Source organism: Mauremys mutica, chromosome 18 (assembly GCF_020497125.1).
Source record: "Mauremys mutica isolate MM-2020 ecotype Southern chromosome 18, ASM2049712v1, whole genome shotgun sequence".
Lineage (NCBI taxonomy): Eukaryota > Metazoa > Chordata > Testudines > Geoemydidae > Mauremys > Mauremys mutica.
The window spans coordinates 23,866,267-23,891,950 of NC_059089.1; the positions used below are offsets into that span (position 1 = coordinate 23,866,267).

Below are 25,684 nucleotides of genomic sequence, written 5' to 3' on the forward strand. Positions count from 1 at the left end.
AAATGTAAAATACATCCTTGTACGAACAGTTTATTCATAATGTAAAAGCATTAACTTCCACCAGCACTCATTAAATATGGGTAATCTCTAGCTGTGAACATCTTTCTCACGGCAAGAGTTTTCCTGTGCTGTTGGTTATGGATGAAGTGTGGAGTATCATCTCTGCATTTTTGTATTGTGTTTTTTCTAATTCTTTAATATGTTACCACTAAGCTTTTTTAATGTTAGTTTTGTAACAATCTTATTAATTCAGGAGATGACCTGTTTGAACCTGCCTCATGTTTTGTTAATCTGTAATGAATCTTAACATGGATGACTGGTCCAATTAGTGAACCATGTTTTCATGAAGCATAAATACTCTGACAAGTGACAGCTTATTGTACTCCAAGCTGATGGTTTTTAACAGAAAAGTCCAATGCATTTCTGAGGATGAATTGTAAGTTCCAACTTTTATTAATTCTAGCAACAAACATTTGGATTTAAATTGTTCTAGGTATTCAGTGGGAAACTAGACTTGTCAGAAATCAAATATTGCATAAATATTTTCAGGCAGTGGTCAAAATGTATTCAGGCACAATTTCTGTAAAGTAATAAAATATTAAATGAGAAAGTAATGCTGTTGTGTATAAATGGTGTGTCATGTGAACTGATATTATCAGGAAGAAAAAACATTGAAATATTACTGTAAAATGCGAACTCAGAAGTAATCCCAAAGGTTGCATGTCCTATTTATGGAAATATTGTAATTGTAGTGAATTCATTTTTGAGTTTCCCAAGTATTTTAGGTAGGAAAAACCTCTTCACCCATTCCGGAAAGGCATTCCTATTAGTCATAGAAGGGGTATTTAAAAAAAAAAAAATAGGACGTACAATTCAATGCACAATTAATGTGCTAATGCTTGTAATCTGGGTAATTGTGCACATAAAACATAATGTATCCTTTTATTTGAGGAGTAGTAGTAACTATCTATTCAAATTTGGTATTCAATTGCCAGCCCAACTTTTTACAAGTTAGGTTGAGGGATGCATACATTTTCAGCTGCCTGAAACTGAAATCTACTTTCCACAAGACACTTTTGCCTCTTCCTTTATAGTCACCCAAAATTACTACAGTAAAGTAAATATCAGAATCAACCGTCCTCAGAAAAATACACTGAAGATTAGAAATATTTTCAAAGGTGTATGCATTTAACTAGCTGTTTGGGGCGGGGAGTGCAAGTATTAAACCTGACTCGAGCATTTTTTTGCATTTGCTAATAATAGGGTCATATTTTTCCTTGTAATATTTTTGAATAAGTTAAAAGATGAGTTTATAACCAGTGCAAATAAATCCCATGCCTGGACTTAATCCAATATGTAATCAGGTTATACAACACAAATGCAATTGTTTATGTGCTCAGACGCTGAGAAAATGCCAGCAGTATGCTTTGGGAAGAACGTTAATTGGCAGAATTTATATAGCCCAAAATATCTGCTGGAACAGGGAGTGGTTGGTGATATAGAAAACAATTCAGGAAATAAGTTAACAAAATAACACATTTAGATACCATATCACTAAACATGAAAATATTTAGATGATGTATCTGAATGTTTTCTACATCAAATGAGAAAATAACAGATTTTTCAAGAAACATGATGTAATATTACAATACATACAATCCCCATTTATGATACATGGCTGCAGCGATCCACACAGAGATTGGCCAGTTATATAGTGCTCTTTTCCATTTTACTAGCTGTTACATTGCCTCAAGAGAGCTAAAAATACCTGAAACATTTCCTTAATATTGATTTTTCCATATAAGCAATTATTGCAGTTGCCGTGGGGAAGTTATGAGATGGTGAATGGAATGACAAATGGGGTGAGGTGGTGGTCTGCAAGGCAACTGCTCTACTAAGATATGGTGCACACTATAAAATAATTTGAAAACCCCTGCTCTGTGGGCGCATCAGTTAATAACCTGCCTATGAAGAGTGGTGATATTTACTGAATTAATAAATACCATATGGTATTCTACAATATGAATGCAGAAAGTTTCCTAAAAACAATCACCATCTAACTTATATCGTCACAATGTGTCCGTCTTTAGAGTGTATGGCACTTAATGTTGCAGTAAGTTGTACTAATTTCAGAGCAATGTTAAAAAGAACCTTTGTTTTTAAATTTTCAATAGCCAAAGGCCTTTTTTAATTAAATTACCTTTTTAAGCAGTAATTGATATTAAGGTAGACGAAAGCATTGTTACAGTGAAATGAAAAGATGACACATGCTACTCTTGGTACATAGCCTATTTATCTATACTATCCCAATAGATATAGAGAAACTTTAGGAAGTAAGTCAGAATACTTAAGGTTTAAGAAGATCCTTAAAAAGAACTTTTTTTAGAATGTGTGTGTTTGTAACTGGATTTTGTGTGTGTAAATAGGTATTTTGGCTCTTGCTAGTTTTCTTCTGCTGACTTTCCTGGAAGTAACCCAGTCTTGTCCTCCAATCTGTAAATACTGCTCCACAGGGCTAGCAGAATGTGAGCATGTCTCGTCGCTTCAGGAAGGTAAGCCTTTATCCCTCTCCTGCTTTCCTGTTGCTGTCAATTCATGGGCAAGAACAGTAGTTAGTGGAATTTTGAAATTACATGTTGCTTTGAACAGTGGTGTTTTATATTTATAAGAAATAAATCTAGAAGTGTAAATATATTCACTTGAAAAACTATAAAAAGGAAAAAGCAATTGCCATATAAAAGAGACATTATGCAGTCCAGGTTGTGATGGGACCTGTGAATACAGTAGTAGGCCATATGCCAAGTACAAAAGGATGGATATTTAGGAGAACAGCACAGCACAGTCTGTCTCTGAGTAGATCAGTTTCAGTCATTATGGTCTGATCCTCAGCTGTAGCCCTTTGTACTTGCCCAGTGCAGTCACATCTCAGGGCTGGTACCCAACTTAAATTAGAGCAGCCTCTTGTCTTCCAGTACTTTAATTCCTAATACCTTTATTTGTACCTCAGTCTTACCAGGTTTGCCAAACTCCACAGAGAAAATACTATTACGTCACGGAAACCTCAGCAAGATACCACCACTGGCTTTTCAGAACTTCCCCAGGCTTCATTTGCTCTCCATAACTGGATTTCTGTTCTCTTCACTTCCAAACCTGACCTTTGTTGCAAAGGACGTCAGCAACCTGAGGAGTTTGGATCTCAGCAGTAACTGCCTGCTGAGCTGTGGGATTGAGCCTTTGGCTTTCTCTGGCCTGGGAATCCTCGAGGAGTTGATTCTTACAAACAATGCCTTGGATATGCTGAAAAGTTCTTGGTTCTTAGAGTTGACTCTGCTCACCAAACTCCTCCTTTCTGACAACAAAATTACATATCTTCCTCCAAGGACTTTTGAGAGTTTGGCTAAGCTTAACGAACTCATTGTGTCTTCCAATTTCATTCAGTATCTTTCCATGGACACATTTTATGGGCTAGCATCATTGACCAAACTGGACTTATCAAGCAATGAAATCCTGTTTATTAATAATGATGTTTTCCAGCCTTTGCAGGCCCTGACGCATCTGTGGTTGTTTAAGAATAAGCTGACTGCACTGGCCAGCGTTCCAGACTCTCTTACCTCGTTGTCTCTTAATGAAAATCCTTGGATCTGCGACTGTCATCTGGTGAGCTCAATACAGTTACTGAAGGACAAAGTTCAGACACCCAGTGGCCTGGTTTGCAATAGTCCGCCGAGCCTGAGGGGACACCATGTGTTGAGTGTCGGGCCTGAAGTCTGTGCTTATCCAACTCACGCAGGAAATCTACCACAGGAAAGCACTTCAAAATTGAACTCGCTGTATGGCTTCACAGGTAAACTCTAGCAATGCAACATAGGTTGGAAGCTGTTTGTCTGCATTGTTCATATTTCACATTACTCCAAAGGTGTAAAATATTATAAAAAATCTTCCATTTTTATTTGTTTAGCCTGCTTTCTCATAAGCACCTAGTTGGCAGTCCTTGGGCAGGAGAGCCCCAAGCCAGAAATGGGATGCATTGTAGAACAGCAGGGAAGGAGAGCTAATGGCTTGGAAGGGGATGATTCAGCTCCTTAGTGAAAGTTCAGGGGGTGTGGATGGATTATCAAGTGGTGCTGCAGAGCAGGTGCTTTGACAGAGCTGTGTGGTGAAAAACTTGCATGAAATCTGCCTGTACCATGCTTGGCACTTGTGGATACTAATATTACTATTAAGCACCAAGTTCACATATAAACTTAAAAAATAAAGCCATGAACGTGGTCTGACTCTCATCCCGTCTCCTGCAGGTGGACTTTTCTTCAGTTTCATCATGTGCCTGATTGTCTGTTTCATCACAAAACACTGGAAATATAGCAGAGTTACTAATCAGGCAGAGGATGGACACGTCTTACAGAAGGACTCTGTAGAAGAGTTCCCAAGGAGCGTGACCGATGCCCCTTCAGTATCCCCTCTTCCCCATAACTGTGTAATAAAAGCAAATAGGACAAGGGGCTTTCAGGAGGAAAGTGAAGCAGACACAATAGAAAAAGCACTGTGTGACCATTTGAAGAACACGTCCCAATCCAGCAGAGAACATTCCAAAACAAGCTCCCCAGTGAAGATGCCTGGAGTAGCCCTGCTGCCGGCTCACAGTCCCACAGGTAAAAAGATCATGACAATCTGTAAAGATGGAATGGAAATTGGAAGATTAACTGAACGTCCAGACAAAGCCACAAGCCCAGCACTCCAGCAAGTGGGCAACAAAAATGTGGAGAGAACAGCTGAAATCCCCAGATGTGTCAGTGCACCCGGCTTACTTCCTAATGTGGAGAAACAACCTTCTCCAAAAAGGGACCCTGGTTTGCATTGCTCATTGTTGAGCCATGAAAAAACAATCCCAACCAGGGAGTGGATGGAGAATGGCGAACCTGGTAAGTTCAAATAAAGAGCAACAGTGATTACTCAGAAATGGTGGTGGGCAGGTTGGGTGTTGGTCACTTTGGAACGGGAAGAGGGTAGGTAGCAATAGCTTTCACGTGTGTATTTTGCGATAGTAGCCATTGCCGAGAGGCCCAGTGCTCTGCAGAGTCTCAAGGGGCCTGCTGCTAATCAGGCGGCCCATTGTAATGGAGACTGCAAGGAATCTGCTACAACTACAGAACCAGCAAGAATTCTCAGTGATGGCTACTGTACACTGGGGATACTGATTCACTGAGCGTCTTCATCCTTCGGGTTTTGTATATTTCCCTATACAGTATCAGGGTAAAGTGCTTTCAGCCTTTTCATCAGTATGTCGAGGTGTTTTTGTATTCCTGTGTTATCGCTCAGTGGAGAGAAGTGAGATTTGTGCATATGATTAAAATATGTATTTACAATGTAGATAACTGCAGAATGTCAACTTTGTTCCCTCTGTTTTACAGCCTTGGTGAAATATTTTGAAACCCAGTGGGAAGAGCAGGCTTTGAGTCCCATTACCTGGTTTTCTGGTTCTCAATGTTCCCAGACTTTGATAAATGTAGTTTCTCCAGCAGGAAGTGCTACACATATACAAACAAGCAGAGACAGAATTCACACCACCTCTAACAAGAGAAGTAAATCCTGGAGCCCCTTTCACTTCAACGTCTCCAGTCATTTAACAGAGGCTCATGGAGATAGTGCATCTAGAACAAATGCTGAGAATGGATTTGAGGCCAACTTGGTGCATTCAAGAAGACACAAAGACTGTGAGACTTTATGTCAAGAACATTTTATAAAGAGTGAGTCCACTGTTACTACTGAGGGCAGATTCAAAGATCAAGGAATGAAAGAACCAGACTTGCAGAAAGACATCTATCTTAAGAACTGCTGCATTGCACAAAGTGAAAGCAACAATCAGAGAGCGACTACGAACACAGGGGATGTCAACCTCACTCCAGAACCTGAAGCACCAGCCAGCTCTCCACTTTCAGATTTAGCCAGCCCTAGAGAACATGCTGGTGCCAGCAACCCAGATAATAAAGACATCAAGCCTGCAGCGGAGGGAAAATTAGTTAGCCCCTGTCTTGGAAAAGAAGATATCCATCCCCAGTCTTTCTGTAATAATGATAGATTGGGAGAAGAGAGGCCCAGCTGTAGAACACCCAGGAGTGAGAAACCCGACAAAGAATCTTCCTTAAAGAACAATAAATTAACAAAGGAGAGATTTTGGAACTACCATACAAATTGCTGCAATGAACACCAGCCCTGCCCAATTGCTCAGAAAGTATTGAAGGAGTTGAAGACTGCACTTCTGACTTCGAGAGAGCAATTAGATCTGTCCGCACAAGCTCCCCCCTCTGACATGGATCTTCTGAAAGGTAATGATAGACTCACCATTAACCTTCTAGTTAAACTTTCCCAGAGAAGGGAAAAGCAGAGGGCAAAGAAGCAGCCCTGGAAATGACTGGAGATTAGTCACTACCATAAAGTGTAGCAATGCTGCAATGCCATATATTCTATGCACTGCTGATTTGGATTAAATTTACACCTAATTTTATGAAGAGGTTTTGCCTTCTGCAGCTAATGAACATCAGTCTGTGGGACTGCTCTTGTGGCAAGGGGGATATGTGGGAGCTAATGCTAAGAAACAGTCTATGCCCTGTGCTGATGCTTGTGGCTGCTGACAAGTGAAGCATATTGCATGATAAAAGTCCTGGGCAGCAGTGAAAACAAGACCACGCAGGCTTTCTTTGCTTAGCATTATGCCTAAACTCACCACTGGCAGCAGTGTGCGCTGCAGTCCAGCAAGTGCTTGGATGCTACTTGCCATGTAGAATGTCAAGAGCAGCAGAAATCAATTTTAAAATACAAGGTTTTAAAATGTTCATGCCATTCAGTAGAGGTTTTCCCCTTTCCATCCTCCTTAGATCTGTTCATCAGCTATAAAAACGAGTTAACCTTTGTTTTAGCACCTTGAACATGTAAAGCACCACCACGTAGGGAATTTAGAAGTATTTCACCTGGAAGCGTTTTGAATAAAAGGCAATATATTTTTAATTCTTCAGTATATAATTAATTTTTGGAAATAACTGCCAAATGATAATGGCCAGCAAACAACTTTATGACACTCAACTATGAAGTATACAGGTAAGGATAGCTTCAGTTGTGATCTGTTGTAATACAACGGGCTAATCATCACTATATTTCAGCTACAATAACTAGCATCTAAACTCAGGCAGAAAGATTGTATTTTAACACACAATTTGAAAGGGTTTCATGTCTCCTTCTGAAGCATCTCACTCTATTTACCGCCAGAATATTTGTGTGCAGACCACTGGTTTGTTGCTATGAATTGGGGATGTGTATTCACACACTTGGTACCAACCTGTAGAAACTGTGATAAGGAATTTTTAGCAGAATTTGTGTGTCATGGTGTTTTGTATTTAACCTAAATCTTACAGAACAAGAAGTGACCACAACTTTCCTTGCCCAGTGTATAAACAGTGAGGAGCCACTAACAAACAAATGGGAAAAGGGAAACTCTAGCACTTTGCCAGATGTACACGCTTCCTTTGCTCCTGATGGAATTTGCCATCAAGAGTTGCCTGGAGATGACAGTAAAATTTCTTGTGGATTTCCTCAGACAATAACTCTGCAGCTGGGCCAACAAACCAGTATATCTCACCAAGAAGCTGGTGCTGAATGCCCGTCTCTAAGTAAGGCAATTGTTGAACTCATCAATGAATTTCAAGAGAGCACTGAGAAATGCATTGTAAAAGATCAGAGCAGGATGGTGGATAGTTTGGAGCAACTGCCGTTAGGAAATGCCTCTGTTAGTGCCAATCATCTCCCGTCCAGAAGATGCGAGAATGCACGTAATGAACATGTTGCCCAGGACTGGAAGTCTTTGAATGCCGAAACCCATTCGGATGCACTGACACAAACATATAATACCATCAATGAGCATTTTGCAGGAGGTGAAGAAGGTTGTGTTCCTGCATCTCCAAGTATTTTACGCAGAGAACTCTGCTATGTGAAGTCTCTACAACTCAGTGCTATGGAACCTGTCTATTCTTGCCTCCCTCTCAGTGCAGATGAAAGCACCCTGGATCCTGACTCTCTAACTTCCAGTCCGAATATTAGTAAAGTTTCTTTATTGGACATTCACGAAGTTGAACGTAAAAGTGTAGCAGACAGGAAGTCCAACCATTATTTGTCAAATTATGTTATTTCGGTGCAGAAAATGCAAATTTCTCCAAGTGAAGAGAAAAGTGTAGGCAGATTGAGAGATGAAAGTGCTGATGCTGAATTCATGCTTAATGAGAATGAGGCAGCTCAGTTTAATATCAACGAGGAGAAAACAAAGGAATTTCAATCTGACTGTACTGAGCACAATTCATATGAGTTAGTGAACATTGTTAGCTCAAATGACACAGACCACCAAAAGAATATTAGGGAGCTGTTAGCCCCTAGTGACATTTTGAGGATTGAAAATAATACCTGGCATAATACAGACAACAATCCTTATAGAAGCTGCTTGGAAAATGCCTGCAGTTCTATAGCAGCCGATCGTAATGAATGTGACGATGTTGGATGCAAAAAGGAAACTGGCCATGAATATCTCTACCAACCTGCTGCATCAAAAGGGTGCAGATCCTCTACAAATCCTTCTCTTACTGTTTATGAAAGTCAAGCAGAAGAAATCAGTGTTGCAGGCTATGATGGTACTGTTTCTCATTCAGGCCATGCCTCCAGGAATACAGGAATTCAGCAATTTGCTTGTAATAAAAAGGACAAGTTTCAGCTCCAAAATATACCAGTAAATCCAAAAATGGAGAACGAACCAGATATGAAATATTCTAAACCTAAATACCACATGTTAGTGGCTGGCAACACAGATGCCAGTCTTTGTGTGGCTGGAGACAACCCCTCTGCCAGTCCATATTTAGAAAGCGGACAACCCCTGGAGATTGGACTACATTCGAGGACCATTTGTCTGCCAGAGCAGTCTGACAGGTGTCTTCTGCCACAAGATTCTGCGCTTTCTGACCCACAGAAGAAGGAATTAGAGCAAAACTGGAGTGAAAGTCTATCAGCAAAACAACTTAAGAAAACATATTGTTCTGTTTTCAGACTACCTACCGAAGGCTCATCTTTTGGGAGGCTTTGCCAGAATGTAGACTGCACCATTGAGCCTCCTCATCTGAGCAAGGGAACATCCCCCACTACCCCACTGACACCAAATCTTTGTTTATTGGGACAAGAAACTGAAATACATGCAAATGGAGAGTCTTTGGCATTCAACCCTCAACTGATGGATAAAGCCACATATTTAAGTTGCCTTTATAATCCAAAGACACCAAGGAAACAAGCAAACGAACTAAGTGTACTTTCTAATCTCCGCTATTGTAAAATTTCAGCAAAAGTATCTTTTGGTGTGGAGGAGGAGGGAGGGAGGACAGTGTCACACACAAAAAAAGAAAATGACCCAGACCAATTAACAAGTGACCATCAGTATAAATCTCCAGCTAAAAAAGTAGTCACCGCAGATAGCAACTGATGTAAGTAATACTACCTGATTTGAGGCACTAGACTTTGGTAGAGCTTTGCACAGCTAAAATGTAATCAACTTGTAAAATAATGGGTTTGTGTATGTAAATGAGGACAGTCAAAGATGACTCAAAAATACCACTACCGTATTGTGCTATAGAGATACACGTAATGCTTTTCTGTTACACAATGATCTTGTACATCACTCTGGCCCTGTGTTTTCAGTCTGTTACATTTCTGAATGAAATACAATTTCAAGATACCCGTGTATGTAATTTTTGATCTTGAACTAATCAGAAGTGTTAAACATCCCATGAAAAATATTTAGTGGCATGCAAGTTTAGGCCTTACATTTGATGTGCTCAGTGTAATAATGTACCTCAGCCAGGTGCAACCTGTTCATAGATGTTCTGGAATTAACAAAGCTTACCTGCTTTAAAGAAGGAAAGAGTAATGCTTAAAGATGATGGGGTGTTTTTCTTGTAAATGTTTCCACCTAGTTTCTTCCCTCTCTTCCATTGTGGATAGACAATGCTTTGAATGTTCTGGGAGATGGACTTTTATCTTGGCTTTTGAACAAACAATGCGTGGTTTCTTTGGGTGACAGAGACTTTACCTACTGTATGTAGGGGAAAATATAGGGCAAATTGGGTTGGACTAGCTAACATTGATGGTGCAATGAAGCATCTCTTTATCAAATGACGAGGGTAAAATCTTTTTTCTGCAAGTAAGGATAAGATATTGCCCTTTATATCCTTACTTTAAGGATGTTAATATTGTTGGTATAGCTCAGTGATTTGAGCATTGGCTTGCTAAACCCCTGGTTGTGAGTTCAGTCCTTGAGGGGGCCATTTAGGGAACTGGGGTTTAAAAAACAAACAAACAAAAACTGTCTGGGGATTTCTCCTGTTTTAAGCAGGGGGTTGGATTAGATGATCTCCTGAGGTCCCTTCCAACCCTGATAGTCTATGATTTGGGCTGACATTTGACTGGAACACAACATTCATACAAAACATTGTTAAGTTAAGGGAGGGAGTTTTGAAAATATTTGAATTTTTAAAAGAATCACAAAACATATCTCAATTTTAGAGTGCTGCAAAATGGGTTTGGTAGCCTATCTGAGCTTTGGGATTTTTGGAAGGAGATTTCCAACTGACTTCAAAATTACAGCTCACTTCCTCTTTCTAACCCCTTCAAAAACATTTACAAAAGCGTATGCTGTTGCTGCATGCAGCTGTTTTATTTTAACTTTATTTTTTACATACCAGTGTGAAGCATCTTCACATTTATTTGTACCAAAAAAAAATCTCCAGTTGGCTGTCTACAGTGTATTTCAAAACATTTCCCAAAAGAGGGTCCCATACGTGGAAAGACCTGGAACTCTAATATGTAATTGCTAATAAAAATGCATGCACTTGCTGACCTGGAGGCGTGTGAATTCCCTTCTGGGAAATGTAGATGTGACCATTTTTTCATACATATTTTTCACACTTAGAGTCAAAAGCAGTTTTTAATAGGAAGTACATATGCTCTGTACAATTTTTTGGCTATTCAGATTTCCCTTTCAATGTTGATCTACAAATTTAGTCCATATTTGCAATATAAAACAGTAAATGGACATAGACCATGCAAGGAATTAATTTGTCAGTAAATCTGTAAATATCATTGCCATCTCTTATTTTGCTTATTTCTGCATTTTCCCCAGGCTCACTGGTTTGTTTGTTAAGCACAAACATACCCTTCAGAAAGTATGTGTGGTGGTGATTTGCCAGAGATTAGCCAAGCTAGTTCAATCAACTTCAGAGACTCTTTCTGTCTCACTCAGTAACTTTTGGACAACTGATGGATAACCAAAAGTGCACAAAACTCATATCCTGCAGCATGTCTGGCAATATTTTAGATACCCGTGGTTACCACAGCAGTGCTGCTATCCCCAGAAGTGCCTGCCTTCTGGAGCTCATGGCATGTAGTGTTGAGAGTTCCCGTCTGTACCATCTGACTCTTTTCTATTATTTTTTCTGAAATATCAACTAACTAGACTTGTCCTACTCAGGCAATTATTCCTTATCACTCCTGGCACATTTCTTAGACCAGAGCAATTGAGGAAAAGAAAATTAACAAACTATTCTTCTGAAGATATTTGTACTTTCCTAAAGACTGACAATATTACAGCCTTCATTATAGGGTAAGAAAATTCATAACTGCTTCCTATATATACATAGGTTACTTAATTCTTCATTAATCATGCAGGCACCTTGCCCTGTTGTATAGTATTTTTAAAGAGATGGTCTTTATATAAAATTGTGCCTATGGCTGCCAACAACAGAGGTCAGTACTGTACTTATTGGCTGTTGGATAAGCTATCTTTTCTTTCCTGAATACTTAGTTTTGTGTCTTCTAAATAAGAACAAAAATGAAAATAAACATCTGAAGCAATTGTATGTAACTGTGTTGTTTCATGCCTCAGACGTTGGTTTGTGGCCTAGACTACTGTCATAGGTATGTCAGTTTTATATTTACTGTATCCCATAGACCATACTGCTGTTTCTTGCTTTTTGAACAACTGAAAAGCATTTGGAGCATTAGAACTACATACGAAGGTGGGACTTTGCCCAGGGTCCCCTTCCAAAACAGCCTTTTTTATAAGTGGACACACAGTTTTCCCGCTGATGCCTTCATGTTTTCAGGAGCATTACAAAAATAAAATATTTCATTTTTACATTAGTCTTGTAACCAATTCTAAAGAAATAGAAAATTAAACATTTGATCTTAGAATTTCATCAGCTGTAGCTAAATATCTACAAGTGATTTTTTTTACATCTCATTAGATTTACCATCAATTTACACCATAGAAATTTGTAAGATTTTAATTTGTAAAAGCATCATTCTTTTTTAAAATACATGTATATATTAAACAAATTGAAGCATTGTCAAAGTACCACAGAACACTGTTAAGGTTTTTGGTATTATAATAAATCATGCATATTCTATATGTGTTGGTTTGGGTTTTTTCTTATGTTAACCATTATTATTCGGTATACTATATTTATAATTTTTGCCAACCTAACGTACTGTTCTGCTACTCAGCTGAGTTAGCCTTAACACTTTGCCTTTTAGCACCCTTAAAATGTGATCTTTGATTTGGAGGCGATCACTCAAACAAATACAGTACATCTTTTTTTTCAGTGTGCGTCGTGAATTCCTGTGCAATTAATTGATCATTCTGAAAACGTGCAGTATAATAAACCCTTTATGACAGCACACCCACAAACTTGCATGCAGCAGAAAATAACCCCTAGTACTAAGCGCCTGATCTGTGATGGCTGTTTGGCACTTCCAACTAGATTTTAACATTAAAAACATGCATGGCTGCAGGAAGTGCACTTTGTTGCACTGTCCACACACACACTATATATTACTTCTCTCTACTTATAGAATCACTTCCTATTTACATACCTCATCAGCCCAGGGAGCCAGTCAAATGAAAAGGTGCAAGATGAATGCTCATACCATAAGCAGAAAATACGCAAGTAGTATGCCTAGGCTTGGAAGGATTTGATTTTTATCAGTAAATGTCAGTAAACATCAATTTCACAAACAAATATCTCCATCGGTGGTAACGGAAATTTACAGATAGGCAAAATAAGAAAAGTGCTGCTTGAGAACTTATTAGAGTTTGATTTAAGTATAGTTACTTTATATAACGTGATGTGATATTAATAAGTTGTATTTTAACAGCAGCAAAGTGTTAACTTTTTGAATCTGAATGTCTACTGTCATTAAATGATTGTCTGCTCCCTTAGTTTCCTGCAACTGTGAACATTTAAATCAGTGAAAATTTTAAACAGTTCTTAAAAACAAACTGATATTTTCCATCAAAATTGTATTTTAAAAAATCAAATTCTGCCAAGCCTAAAAACACACAGCAAGGCATAGCAAGTCAAGAGTATATAGAGTTGACCTGTAACTTCTTTTACAAATGGATATATTTGTGTCTAATTATGGCTTTGTTTTACTATAACCTGAGTGAAAAATAGGGATTGGGAACCCTCCAGAAGTCTGTAATTTAGACTTGGTTTAACATATTCACAGTTTGAGGATTATCAAAACTATCTGAATCTCTTGAGTCTGCAAAATGACACATAAATCTCAAGAGAACAGGTGTGCTTCTGAGACTTCTGTTACTTCCTCTCAGATATCCTGCAAGAATAATCTTTTCTCATGATACTTTGACACTTCTCGTCCCAGCGAGAAATAAATGGGAAGAAGAAAAACCTTTGTTATCCAAACATTATAAAACTTCAAAAATGGTTCTGTTTGAGTCTGGGTCTAGAAATGGCTGAACGTTCAGGGGAAAGCTTAATGCTGCTTCCTTTACCTGCTGTAAATCCTACAGATTTTTCCTACTAACTCTGAAAATTAACTCATTGAAATCTGCTGAAAACAACTAGTGTACCTATGGGTGCATATCTAGATACTCCAATGAATGTAAACCCCTTAATTGCCCAACATTATCCACATCGTGTGTTATTTGTGGGCTTGTTTTTCTCCAAAGATGTGCAACATTGTATTGAGGGAACTCCAGCCAGGAGATGAAGTTCATTACTTTCCTCACTGTGCCTGGGAAACACAAGGCTTGCAACATATTAAACATTGCTGTGTGATTTCCATACACAAGTCTGTCTCGTTCCAATTATGATATGACAATTTAATTGAATTAGGAAACTGTATTAAAAGCTTTTTTGATTGGCAGCACCAACTACACAGAACCTAGTCCAGGTTTTAAAATCTTCCTACATGATGCCTGTTGATCTGCCTCTTTCTTTTCTCTTACATTTTAAGCTTCAACAATCTTTGTGAAGGTGGGAAGATTACATTTTAAGAAGGAAGGGCTTAAAAACACACTTAAGTGCATGGAATACACCCCAGGACTGAGGGGTGTGGCTGGAGAGAAAGCAAGCAGTAGTGCTACCTACTACAAGCAACTTTAACCACCAGGACACAGAGAATGTGTAACCCAGCAAACGTTCCTTCCCACCAGGATGCTATAGGCAGGGGTGCAGTATGCAACCTGGAATTGAGGATGATGTAAAATTGGCACTCTATGTACAGCATGCCAGGCTCTTTCCTTGATCTCTCCTCACGTCTACAGGCTTTGGAGCACTCTGCCCTGTGGCAGGAGTCTGCAAAACTGAGCTCTGTGGCAGAGTGGCCTGAAAAAGCCCTTTTCTTCATTGGCATGTTTCTAGGCCACACCAATGAGCGAGAGAGTTTGAACTACAGTGCTTGTCCCCATGATGTTACATTTCTGGGTCAGGAAGGCATTTAAGCAGGGAGCTCTAGCCAAAGCTTTTCTTCCTTTCATAATGTATTATTGAATGTGTCAATAGCCACTTGAGAATAGTCTTACAAGCCACGTGGATCTACAACGGAAGCTCAGGTGCCATTGGGATACCCGTATGAAATGGTTTATTGACAATGATACAAAATTATCAGTCAGGAGTGGAAAGCAGAGCCGGAGGAATTGGCTCAGCTGTTACTGGTTACCCCATGATTGCAAATGCCTGATATTAGGATTTTTCAGGAAATGAATCATAGGTTAACACCTTACTGATGACTTTGGACACCAGAGAGATTGCTGGTTTTGCACAATTCTCTAAACACTAACTTGTATTTTTATTGGCTGTTTAAAACTGCAATTTTAAACAACACGTTTAGCAAACAACTTTTATGGTGTGGGAATGAATGGCAGATGTTTGTGAAAATAAACAAAGCTCCTGTGTCCATTCATCTTTCAATCCCTGGTCAATCAATCAGTGATGTCCAGTGAAACTTCATGACATTGTCATTGTGCTTTACAGGATTTTCACAAAAATCTCTTATGTTTTAATATATGAATTTAAAAGTATATAAAGTCAACAACTTTGTTAGTCATGTGGCATTCAAATACACCATTTACACATCAACACTTTAAAGTGTGCAAAAATAGGTGAAAAATACATTGTTTTTCTGCTATAGAAAGTTCTCTACGATTTTGTCAATGCAACTGTTAAGAGGAGTTGGCCAGATTGTACTGTGCTGACTAGTAGTGTAAGGTTATTCTGTACATTCACATCTTTACTGTAGGCAAAAGCTACTTGTACATATAGTTTTACCCAATTATGCTAGAGGGAGGGGTTTTACCCAATTGTAAAACTATATAAAAACTTTGTCTCTGAGGCTCAAACAAAGATATTAACATTTTTGGTACCTCAAATGTTGAGGTAGCCTGAACAAAGTCAAAGGTTGAGCTTGCAGTTAATCAGTACATGAGTTAAGGGGAATGACTGGAAAGACCCTTCTCAAACTTAACGTGATTTTGCTGTTAAGAAATTGCTATTTAAGATAGGGGAGAGCTTTTTCGATGAGAGACTTGTCCCTTAAGAAGAGCAAAGAACACGAGTACAGAAATAGTGTAGAAAATAGGCGCCGGTGTAGCAACAGCAACACTAAATTCATACTAATTGTTGCGTTTTGGCTTTCATGAAATTTAGCTTCAGTGTAATTCACAAGTGCTCGGGAGCTGCAGCGAAGGAGCATTTAATGCAATTTACGGGGAAATGAAAAGGGGTAGGAGAGAGGTATGTGTATACATGTACTGTGATGGCTTTAACCGTCTTTGCGTCTCCCAGAATCCAGGCCAGTTTCTGGGTCAGTTAGAGCAATGTGAGAGGGAAAACGAAGGACCAGTAGGGGGAAGGGCCGACGTTGCTCAAGACTCAGCAGTGCAGCTTGCCTGGACTTCAATGGTAGCTGCAAGTGCCCAGCACCATTAAAAATCAGGCCAGGTTCACAGCTTTTGTCCTGGTGACCCCTTTCACACAGCCAGCCTCAGAGTGCGATCCCAGCAATAAATTAAAAACACTTTTTTATATATTTAACACCATTATAAATGCTGGAGGCACAGCAGGGTTTGGGGTGGAGGCTGACAGCTTCTGAGCCCTGCCAGTTAATAACCTTGTGACCCCCTGAGGGGTCCCGACCCCCAGTTTGGGAACCCCAGACTTAGGGTCTGACTGGACTTGGGAGTCTGACTCTAGGTCCCAGTCTTCAACCATGGGGGCTAGTCTTTACAAACTCTTTATTTTTTTTAAATCTTCCTTTTTAAAAGGACTACAGGGCCCGAGCTGGGCTGGGTGTTTGCTCCAGCGCTTACAGTTCAATGCTGGGAGAAAGCCCTGTGGTTTGTTCCTGAGTCAGTTACCTTCTGTGCTCCCTGGGCCAGCAGAGCTGAGCATGCTCAAGAAGCAGCATGGTCTGGTCTTTGCATGCCGGTTTTCTCCCTGTTGCTGCCACCTGTCCAGTTCCCCCAGTGCTAGTCACAGAGGTGGTGTTGCCATAGACAAGGGGCGGCTGCTGGTGGTTTTATGCACCAGGTCCTGCAGCCTCTGCAGTGAGAGGGGTTAGACAATGTGCTGCTTAAAACACCTGTAGTGGCCGGGAGCTGTTGCTAGGGGGAATGTTTAGCAGAAACAAGGCAGATGGCAGGTACCCCACCAGAGTGAGAAATGAGGAGGATCAGCCACAGCGGGAGTCCCAGCTTGGCCCTGGCCAGAATGGGGGAGCGGGGAGGGGGTGTCACACTGCACAGCCATGAGGCTGGGGTACCAAGGGGGCAATAAAAGACGGGTGTAGGGGAGACGTTGCATTTTTCAAGTGAGCCTCTGACTACAGCAGCTGGATACTTAGTGAAGGGCAAGATTTGGTGATACAGTAAAAGGAATTAAAATGAATCTACCAAATTGTCTGGGGCCTATTACAGTGTGTAGGGTTGCCAGATGTCTGGTGCTGGACCGGAAGGCCCTGTTGAAAAGGGATCTCTGGGCTGCCACAGACACCAACTCTGCGTGGCTTCTGGGAGCGGCTGGCATGTCCATCCGGCTCTTAAGTGCAAAGGCAGGCGGGGGGCTCCATGCGCTGCCCCTGCCCCGAGCGTCAGCACCACAGCTCTCAGTGGCAGGGAACCGTGGCCAATGGGAGCTGCAGGGGCAGCATGCAGAGGCCCCTGGCCCCCTCTGCACCTAGGAGCCAGAGGGCCATGTCGCCGCTTCTGGGAGACTCCTGACATAAGCACTGCACCCTGAACCCCCACAATCCCCTGCCACAGCCCTGGGCCTCCTCCTGCATCTCAGAGCCCACACTCCCTTCTGGAGCCCCCAGATGTCTCTTCGGGCCTAGTCCAGTAACGACATGAGGTTGCTGGCATAACCTACCTATATGTGTTCGTGTTTGTAGAATGGACTCTGTTATGAAATGAGGCCTATTGACTAAATTTTGGACCCGAGTTGCAAAGAGACTTGGGCGTTGCCTGTTGAACAGTGCAAGGGTAACTTTTAAGCACCTAGAAAAAATCAGTGAGCATCACAAGGGCTGGTTTGAAGCCTTAGCTTCCTATTACAATGACTGGGAAGAGAGCGACACCTAGGAGTGGATTCCACAAAAGCCAGCTCAGGGAAGCTGCTGAGGTTAGTCAATGGGAGAGGGCAAGGAGAAGGGTGCCAAAGACCCCCCCCCTCCCCTCAAGGAGGTCAGTGCCTAAACCTGGGTGGCAATGAGATGTCTAATGCTGTGTGGAAGTCACAGGTGCAAACCCTCTCCTACAGGTAGCGAAGCTGCTGCTGCCCCCCGCCCACCTGCAGCCCAGTGATTAGTGCCCTCACCCAGGCTGTGGGAGACCCACATTCCTCAGGGTTAATTCCTCCCTCTGCGTGGTGGGGGAAAGGAGTTGAACGTGGGTTTTCCACCTCTCTAGGGAGCGTTCTACCCCCTCAGCTATGGGACACTCTCAGGTGGGTTTCCCACAGTCTAGCGTGTTAAAGCCTAGGCCACTTGGGCTTAAAAAAGCATTGGCCTACTGAGCACGAGTGCTTGAGATGGCTGCCTGGGGCACCCCCCCCCCCCACCAACTCTGAGTGGTGGGGGAGAGCCAAGAGCCAGTTCCCCTCTGCCAACGACTCTAAATAGTTATCCAGCATGGAGGAGTGAGCCAAAGCCCCGCCCGCCATCCCATAGCTCGTGTCAGACCGCGCCCCCGCGCCAAGCCTTTCTCCCCCTCCACCTGAAGCTGGGGCGCCCATCTTAGGTGAGGGTGCTAAGCACTGAGCTATAAAATAGGGGCCAGCACCACTACGGCCTCTGGCCAGGGAGCCACTGTCCTGGACGCCCTCCGAGCACCTATGAGAGCGGGCCTGGCCGCTGAGATGAGTGAGGAGATGCCTCGCTTCCCCTGGGGCCCAGGCATCCAGCCCCCCAGAGTAAGGCACCAGCACCCATGGCCCAGAGGCAGAATCTTGGGCATGTAGGGTCTGTTACAGTGACAATTTAGGCACCGACTGGGTTAGGCAGCAGCTGAGCAGGAGATTTGGGGAGGCCCAGGGCAGCTAAGAGTGGACTTAGCTCCTAACGTGGCAGTTAGTGGCCTAACCAAGCACTTAGGCAAAGCGTTGGCGCTCAGCCCTAGCCACCATTCCGGGGGCTGCAGGGCGAAACAGGTGAGTGTGACCTCCTCGTTGGGGCTTTAACGAAGTCTTTAGAAGCGAGGTGCTGGCCCCATTTGATCCAGAGGCAATAAAGCTGCACTTAGCCTCGATCTAGCTACGAGACTCTTCAGTTATCCTAATCTGCGTGTGACTACAGCAGCCTTGTTTGTGAAACTGCAGCTTGTCCCCTGGGTAGGTTAACCCTCAGCGACATGTGGCTAGACCAGGCCGGTTGCCGGTTTCTATAATACTGCCAGCCAGAGCTGGTAGTTGGTACGTGGTGATATGGCAAAGTCTCAGGGTGGGTGCGAGCCTGGGGGCCCAGCTGAACCAGGGGTTCCATGTAGATATGAACACAGATAAACAGCACGGGAATGATGTCACAACTTTTGGTCCTCAGTTTGCCTGTTTATGAGAATTTAAAAGGAAGGTGGATTTGGCACAGGCATGTGACAGAATGATAACCGTACACTGCTGTAATTCAACAAAGGCTGTGGCTCGTAGCCCCAGTGCCTAAGGACAAATCACACACTTCCAGCAGCCCTCTAGCGTAAGGGGTTTCTGGTCCCCTCAGCAGCTTGCTGGAGCTTCCAAAGACACGATGTGCAATTGTACCAGAACTGAGATGGCTAATTAAAAGTGAGTGATGTCTGTCACCACTCTCCCTCCTCCATCGCTCTCTTACCCCATAATGGAAAACAAACGCGGAAGAGCATTAGGACGGGTGGGTAGCCTGCAGGGGGAAGAATACCATTGAAAACATAAATAAAAAGGCTACATGATAATTTTCTCTCTTGCCCTGACACTTCCACGTTCCACTGGGTACAATGTGACCGGCAGTGTTTGGGGGTGTTTTTCAGCCCAATCCTTCTCATCAATCAGGTTTCAATTGTAGTCTCTGTTCACTTCGGCCGCGTCCGCCAGTACTGATGAAGACTGTTTCACTAGTTGCGGTATATATTAAAAAAAAAGTTAAAAACAAATAACCGTATGAATCCTTGAGCCTTTTATTTGGCCAGCTGTCCTTTAACTCCGAGGTTTGAGGAACTTTCTTTCAAGGCATTTCTAAGCAGCTTGAATCCAGGGTGGGAATTACATTTTCTTAGTGCAATGCGGAGGAATCTGCCAGGGCATTGGAACCCACTGACAAGTAGCGTTCACTGGATTTTTTCTTTTAAGTATTCCACCTGGAATCCATTTTTGTCCCCAAAGAATTCATCCCCTTGGGTAAAGTTTATAGTAAATTCTCTTACAATTCCATGCATTAGCAATACGAGAAGAAGACGTGGTCAGTGGCACAGTTGTTTACAGCTGCGTTTCATCTCTTGTTTCAGGATTGCACGGGTCCAGCTTGTTACTGCAGCTGCTTTTTCGACTGTGGGAGTCATTGGCTACATGAGCTAGAGGGTCAGAGCGTATTAAATACCTAGGAGAAACATGGAACAAACCCATTAGTGTTACATGTACGTGGTAGGCACCTAGCTCATTTCCAAGCACACGGGCTTTCTTGGGGGAAGCTCTCCACCCTCAGTTCCTCCCAAGTTAACTCTGTTGCCATCAGTGGAGTTACTCCAGATTTACACCAGTTTAAATGTGAAGATGTGACGCAGGGGGCTGCTCTAGCTTTTTTGCCACCCCGAGCACGCCAGGCAGGCTGCCTTCGGCAGGCTCTCGGATTCGGTGGGTTGCCTGTGGGAGATCTGCCAGTCCCACAGCTTCGGCGTACCCGCCGCCGAATCCGCGGAACTGGCGGACCTCCCGCAGGCAACCCGCCGGAGGGAGGCAGCCTGCCTGCCGCCCTCACGGGGACCAGCAGGGCACCCCCCCCCCGCGGCTTGCCGCCTGAGGCACGCGCTTGGAGCGCTGGTGCCTGGAGCCGCCGCTGTTCAGAGCAGCCTGTGTATGACTGGCTTCACAAATATAAGACTCTCATGGGGGGCATTATAATAGGCTTAGTCTTCCCTGGTGCAGCTGCCGCTGCCGCACCACTGGACACCTGGGCTGTGGTGGAGGCTCAGCTTCTTCCCCTCCCTGAGGTCCCCACCGCCTGCTGCTGCTGCCTGCCTGGTAAGTCTTCCTCCACTCCCCTGCCCGCCCCGCCCCTCCCCGAGGTTCCCACCGCTCGCCACATCCCTTCTCCACGGCAGGGTCCCCAGAGCACGCGACTGACCCGTGTCAGCTAAAAATCTCAAAAATAAATCTATAGCTACTCAGCTGACATTTAGCAATTGTCTCCCACCGTTTTGCATTGCACTGCAAACACTCTGTGTTAAGTTCATACATACACTATATCATTGAGTTCCAGTCGTGTGTCCGGCGGCGGATTAATCAGGACATAGGATAATGTGTTCTGATGGTCATTCATTTCATCTGCAAGGGGTGAAAACCGGAGTAGTTATGCAGGTGGCTGCGGTGATCACTGGTAACTCTTGGCTGGATTAGTCAGTGAACGTTTTTTAAATCGCACATGCACTTGATAATGCGGCATCATAGGGAGTATTGGACATTTCCCGATTCGCCCCAATGCATTACAATTACAGAAGCAGATGTGCTAAAGAATATGTGTGAAATGGTGCTCTACACTCACACGTCCAGCGTGTCTGCCAGGTGACCCTATGACAAATCCTGCTACAACAGTGCGTGGTGGCTCAAGTCTCTTTTTGGCTTGGTTTACTTTACACGCTACCAGGCCCCCTTGGTTCATCTAGCCCAATGAAAGCAGCACTTTAACCAATACGGGCAAGATGGGCTCAACCCAGCTTGCTTTTGTACCTGGGTGCCTCCCACCAGACCAGGGGCGGCTCTAGGAATCCCGCCGCCCCAAGCAGGGCGGCGTGCCGCGGGGGGTGCTCTGGCGGTCGCCGGTCCCGCGGCTCCGGTGGACCTCCTGCAGACGTGCCTGCGGAGGTTCCGCTGGTCCCGCGGCTCCGGTGGACCTCCTGCAGGCATGACTGCGGAAGGTCCGCCGGAGCCGGCTGCTGCCCTGCCGGCAAAATGCCGCCCCAAGCGCGCGCTTGGGTCTGGAGCCGGCCCTGCACCAGACAAACCAAAGCCTCACCTACATGACAACCAGCACCACAAAAGTGGCTGGAGCCAAACGGGCTTGTGAGGAGCATCTTGCCTTTGGAGTCCAGACCGCATGAGTGTGAAAAAGCATTTGAACGTCAGCGTGTGGTAGCATGTTTTAAAGGTTCCCTTCCCCTCTGCATAGACCAGGAGACAGGCAGTTAGCAGGGGGCTGTAAGGTGGTCCAGGTGGAATGGCAAGGCTGGTTTACAAGTGGTGAGCCCTGCGACCACTAAATCCTCAGCGCACCAGTTCTCTCGGTGGAGAATAAGAGCCCCTCCCACCCAACCAGGATTTAGCTCATAATTTGGGAGCGCCCTAATCTGATAGCTGAAGGGCTCCCCCCCCCCTCTGATCCTGCTCCTGGAATGGGCTGGGTCATGGACCACTGCTGCGCAGTCACTGGTATGTCTGCATTTGAGCTGGGGGGGGGGTGTCATTCTCCGCTCGCTTAGACGTACCCACGCTAGCTCTGCTTCACCTAGCAGGCTAAAAATAGCAGAGTAGCACAAAGGGCTGGTTGTGCTAGCTGCCCAAGTAGGTATGCATCTGGCCCATACTCAGCCAGCTAGCCAAGCTGCCAGTCATGCAGACCTGACAGCGAAGAGCTCTGTGTTGCTCAAAAGCTTGGTTCTTTCACCAACAGAAGTTTGTTCAATAAAAGATATTACCTCACCCATTTGCTCTCTTATAGAGCTTCCTGACACCAGTACACACAGCCGGTCTGGGGCGTCCTTTGCCCCAGGCTCCTATAGTCACACTCCAGCGCATGCTGCCCCTCATGCACTCCACACAAGCCCTACAGTCAGTGAGCCTTATGCCAAAACCTCTGGTCTGTCCCCAGGATTGAACTGAACATCTTCCAAGTCTATAGGCGTTCACTGGAGCAAGGCCCTACACTTGTCTCATTCGTTCCCCTGGACAGTGGGGCTGGCTCCTGAACTTTCAACCATCACTTTTTCAAAGCACCAGGCTGCTTGAGCACATGCGAGCATCTGAGATGGCAGCCACACAGCTCAGGTATTTCAGTGCTGGACAGTTTTTAGTGTCTAGCTCAGCCCATATGGCATCGCTAAGGAAAGTAAAGAACTGGTCTTACCTTGTTTTAATGCAAAGAGAAATGTGACGTTACTCTTACTGCACTATGTACACCACACGCCCTCCAAAACGCTGTCCAATGCAACTATAATACCCGTCGGCTGTATAATTTTTGCCACATTCACAGATTGCTCCTTGTTCATTATTTTACTCTTAGCCCAGCAGCAAGATTTATTAATATGATTATTTTTTTATTCCACCCAAAGAAAACTCATTGTAGTTTCAGAGCACATGGGACTGTAGCAAAGTTAGGTACTTAACGATGGCAGAATTCAATAGCAAGACTCTGAGTTAGTAGCAAGTTCATCAGGAAATATTCATGGCCATCAACACATGCATATCATAAATTACCTTGTAAAACATAATACTCTATAGAACTAGCCTCATCAATGCTGCCAGCAAGATAATTGCATGGATATATTTATTTTCATGGTCTAATTACAGCATGTTCATGTCGCACAGAGTAAATAGTGTTCTAAACGGTACCTCTGGCTTGTTTTTAAAGTAACTGAGCAACAAGATCATGAGTGAAATGAATGCAAGTACATCTGTTCAGCAGTCAAGAAAATTATGTTCATCAACGTGTAGCTCGGTAAGTGTCAATGGGACTGGGAGCTGTCAAACAATTAGCAGTTGTCACACATTCACTGACAAGATGCATTACGTACAGGATGGAAAAAATGGGATGACAGGTTAATAGAGAGGTAAGGCAAGGGCAGAGTAATGACTGAGACAGTTACATGAAATCACTATAAGGCTTTTCACTGGGACTTCAGCTCTAATATTAATCTGAAATACTCCAGCATCACAGAAAACCAGCTACTGTGCTTAGATTTTTGCACAATTTTTGAAATCGTAGTTAAGGTTTTATCATAGAGCGAATGTTCAATGGTGCCACAGTCTGCTATAGCTTGCAATAGCAGACCTCCCCTAAACAGATGTTATCTCATGCATGTGTTTTCTCCACTTACCGTTTCTCCTTCTATGCCTGAACCTTTTCCCCACCCCCACAGTCTTTTCAATTCTTGTTACATCTTCCTTAGTTTTGATTATTACAATATAATTGACTGTTCCTTTAAAATGTGTTCGCCAGTGGAACTCTAGAAGATACTTTTTCAGGAAACAGGCCAAGATGTCTATAAAAGCAAGTCAAGCAAAATATGAAATAGATTTGCCTGAGCAAACAGCCAAATGCAGGTGCAAAGATGCATGACACCAACTGACAGCAAATGTTTGCTTTCCAGGGCAGATGTGCCAACTGAATTTACTCACACACAAATACGCTCATAGCAGCTTGTGCACATCTGGTCAGCACAGAAGCATTGGTCAGAATTGCGTGTACAAATAGTATGCAATTGTCCCCTCCTGGGATGCCAGGCAAAGTGATGTTGCAGAGTTGACACCACTGATGCCCTGTGTATGGCCGTAACAATAGGCTTCCCAGTTACCAATAATCATTGCATCAGTGGCCTCCAGAGGGTGGGTGTGTGTGTGTGTGTGTGTGTGCGTGTGTGCGTGTGTGCGTGTGTGCGTGTGTGCGTGTGCGCGCAGCCCATAGCGCTTGAGGCTAATGGAAAATCAGCTAAGCCATAACATTCATGCATTATCTGCTCCTGTACAGAACTTTGTGAAAACTAATACACCTCTACCCCAATAGAACGCTGTCCTCGGGAGCCAAAAAAATCTTACCGCGTTATAGGTGAAACCGCATTATATCAAACTTGCTTTGATCCGCCGGAGTGTGCAGCCGCCCACCCAGAGTGCTGCTTTACTGCGTTATATCTGAATTCGTGTTATATCGGGTGGCGTTATATCGGGGCAGAGGTGTACCTAGATCAGAGATTAATCTATAAACTGGTTGTAATGACTATACAGGCTGGCTATTCCTGTGGCATCACTAATAGCTTGTTTTAAAGACCCTAAGCCATGTAAACACTATGTTGTGCGATAGGCACAGAGTGGTCCTTTCACTCCCTCTACATTAGAGATGGAGACAGTGGTTGAAGGGTTTAATGGTGCCCCACACTGCAGTGAGATACATCAAATCCCTCCTTCTCATTCCTTCCCCCCCATTCAGAAACAGACCCACGCAGCCTGCCTGCCACCCCATCTCCATCAGGACTGTCAAGGTCTCCTTGCAATGAAAATCCAGGAGCACATTGGAGCTCTACGTTTCTGCTGGATCTGGGACTGCGTTGTCTTTTTGGGCAATTTGAGAGAAACAACCGGCCTTGAAAATGGTTACACTGGCCCCAGGGGCAGAAAACAGTTGTGCTTTTATGTCCACAGCTTGTGAACAGAGGAGTCTCCGAGGAGCCAAAGATAGCTGAGATCTGGACAAAGGGTATTGCTTAAAATGGGAGTCTAACACAGGGCCTTATTGGCTTTCCCCCATTATGCCCCTCTCTAGCCCTAGGCACACAGACACCAGTAGCCCGGAGCAACTTTCTTTCATCTTCAGCTGGCCAAGAGCCAGCACCCATTCCTCTAGGTGCATCACATATATC

At 43.5% G+C, this 25,684-nt stretch overlaps 2 protein-coding genes across 9 annotated transcripts in view; one reads left to right on the plus strand and one right to left on the minus strand.

Moving 5' to 3' along the window:
- Window positions 1–347: 347 nt before the first annotated feature.
- LOC123352612 lies at window positions 348–14,425 on the plus strand. 3 transcript variants are annotated; one of them, XM_044992999.1, is made up of 7 exons: window positions 386–436; window positions 2,446–2,552; window positions 3,008–3,844; window positions 4,296–4,919; window positions 5,409–6,323; window positions 7,407–9,506; window positions 14,338–14,425. In XM_044992999.1, the coding sequence occupies exons 1-6, from the start codon at window positions 393–395 to the stop codon at window positions 9,503–9,505; spliced, it is 4,626 nt and encodes a 1,541-aa protein (XP_044848934.1). In that variant the 5' UTR covers window positions 386–392; the 3' UTR covers window position 9,506; window positions 14,338–14,425. The 3 variants fall into 3 exon arrangements, with proteins under 3 accessions (XP_044848935.1, XP_044848934.1, XP_044848933.1); XM_044992998.1 differs by lacking the exon at window positions 14,338–14,425 and adding an exon at window positions 11,201–14,316; XM_044993000.1 differs by lacking the exon at window positions 14,338–14,425 and having other exon boundaries at window positions 348–436; window positions 2,427–2,552; window positions 7,407–14,316.
- Window positions 14,426–19,422: 4,997 nt separating this feature from the next.
- Window positions 19,423–25,684, minus strand: part of KCNT1 (potassium sodium-activated channel subfamily T member 1) — a 191,010-nt gene continuing 184,748 nt past the window's right edge. For all 6 annotated transcript variants that reach the window (XM_044992813.1, XM_044992819.1, XM_044992818.1 and 3 more), the window contains 2 exons: window positions 21,299–21,383; window positions 19,423–20,439 (listed from right to left, as the gene is read on the minus strand). In XM_044992813.1, the coding sequence (XP_044848748.1) occupies window positions 20,319–20,439; window positions 21,299–21,383 (206 nt within the window). In that variant the 3' untranslated portion in view covers window positions 19,423–20,318. The remainder of the gene's footprint in view (window positions 20,440–21,298; window positions 21,384–25,684) is intronic.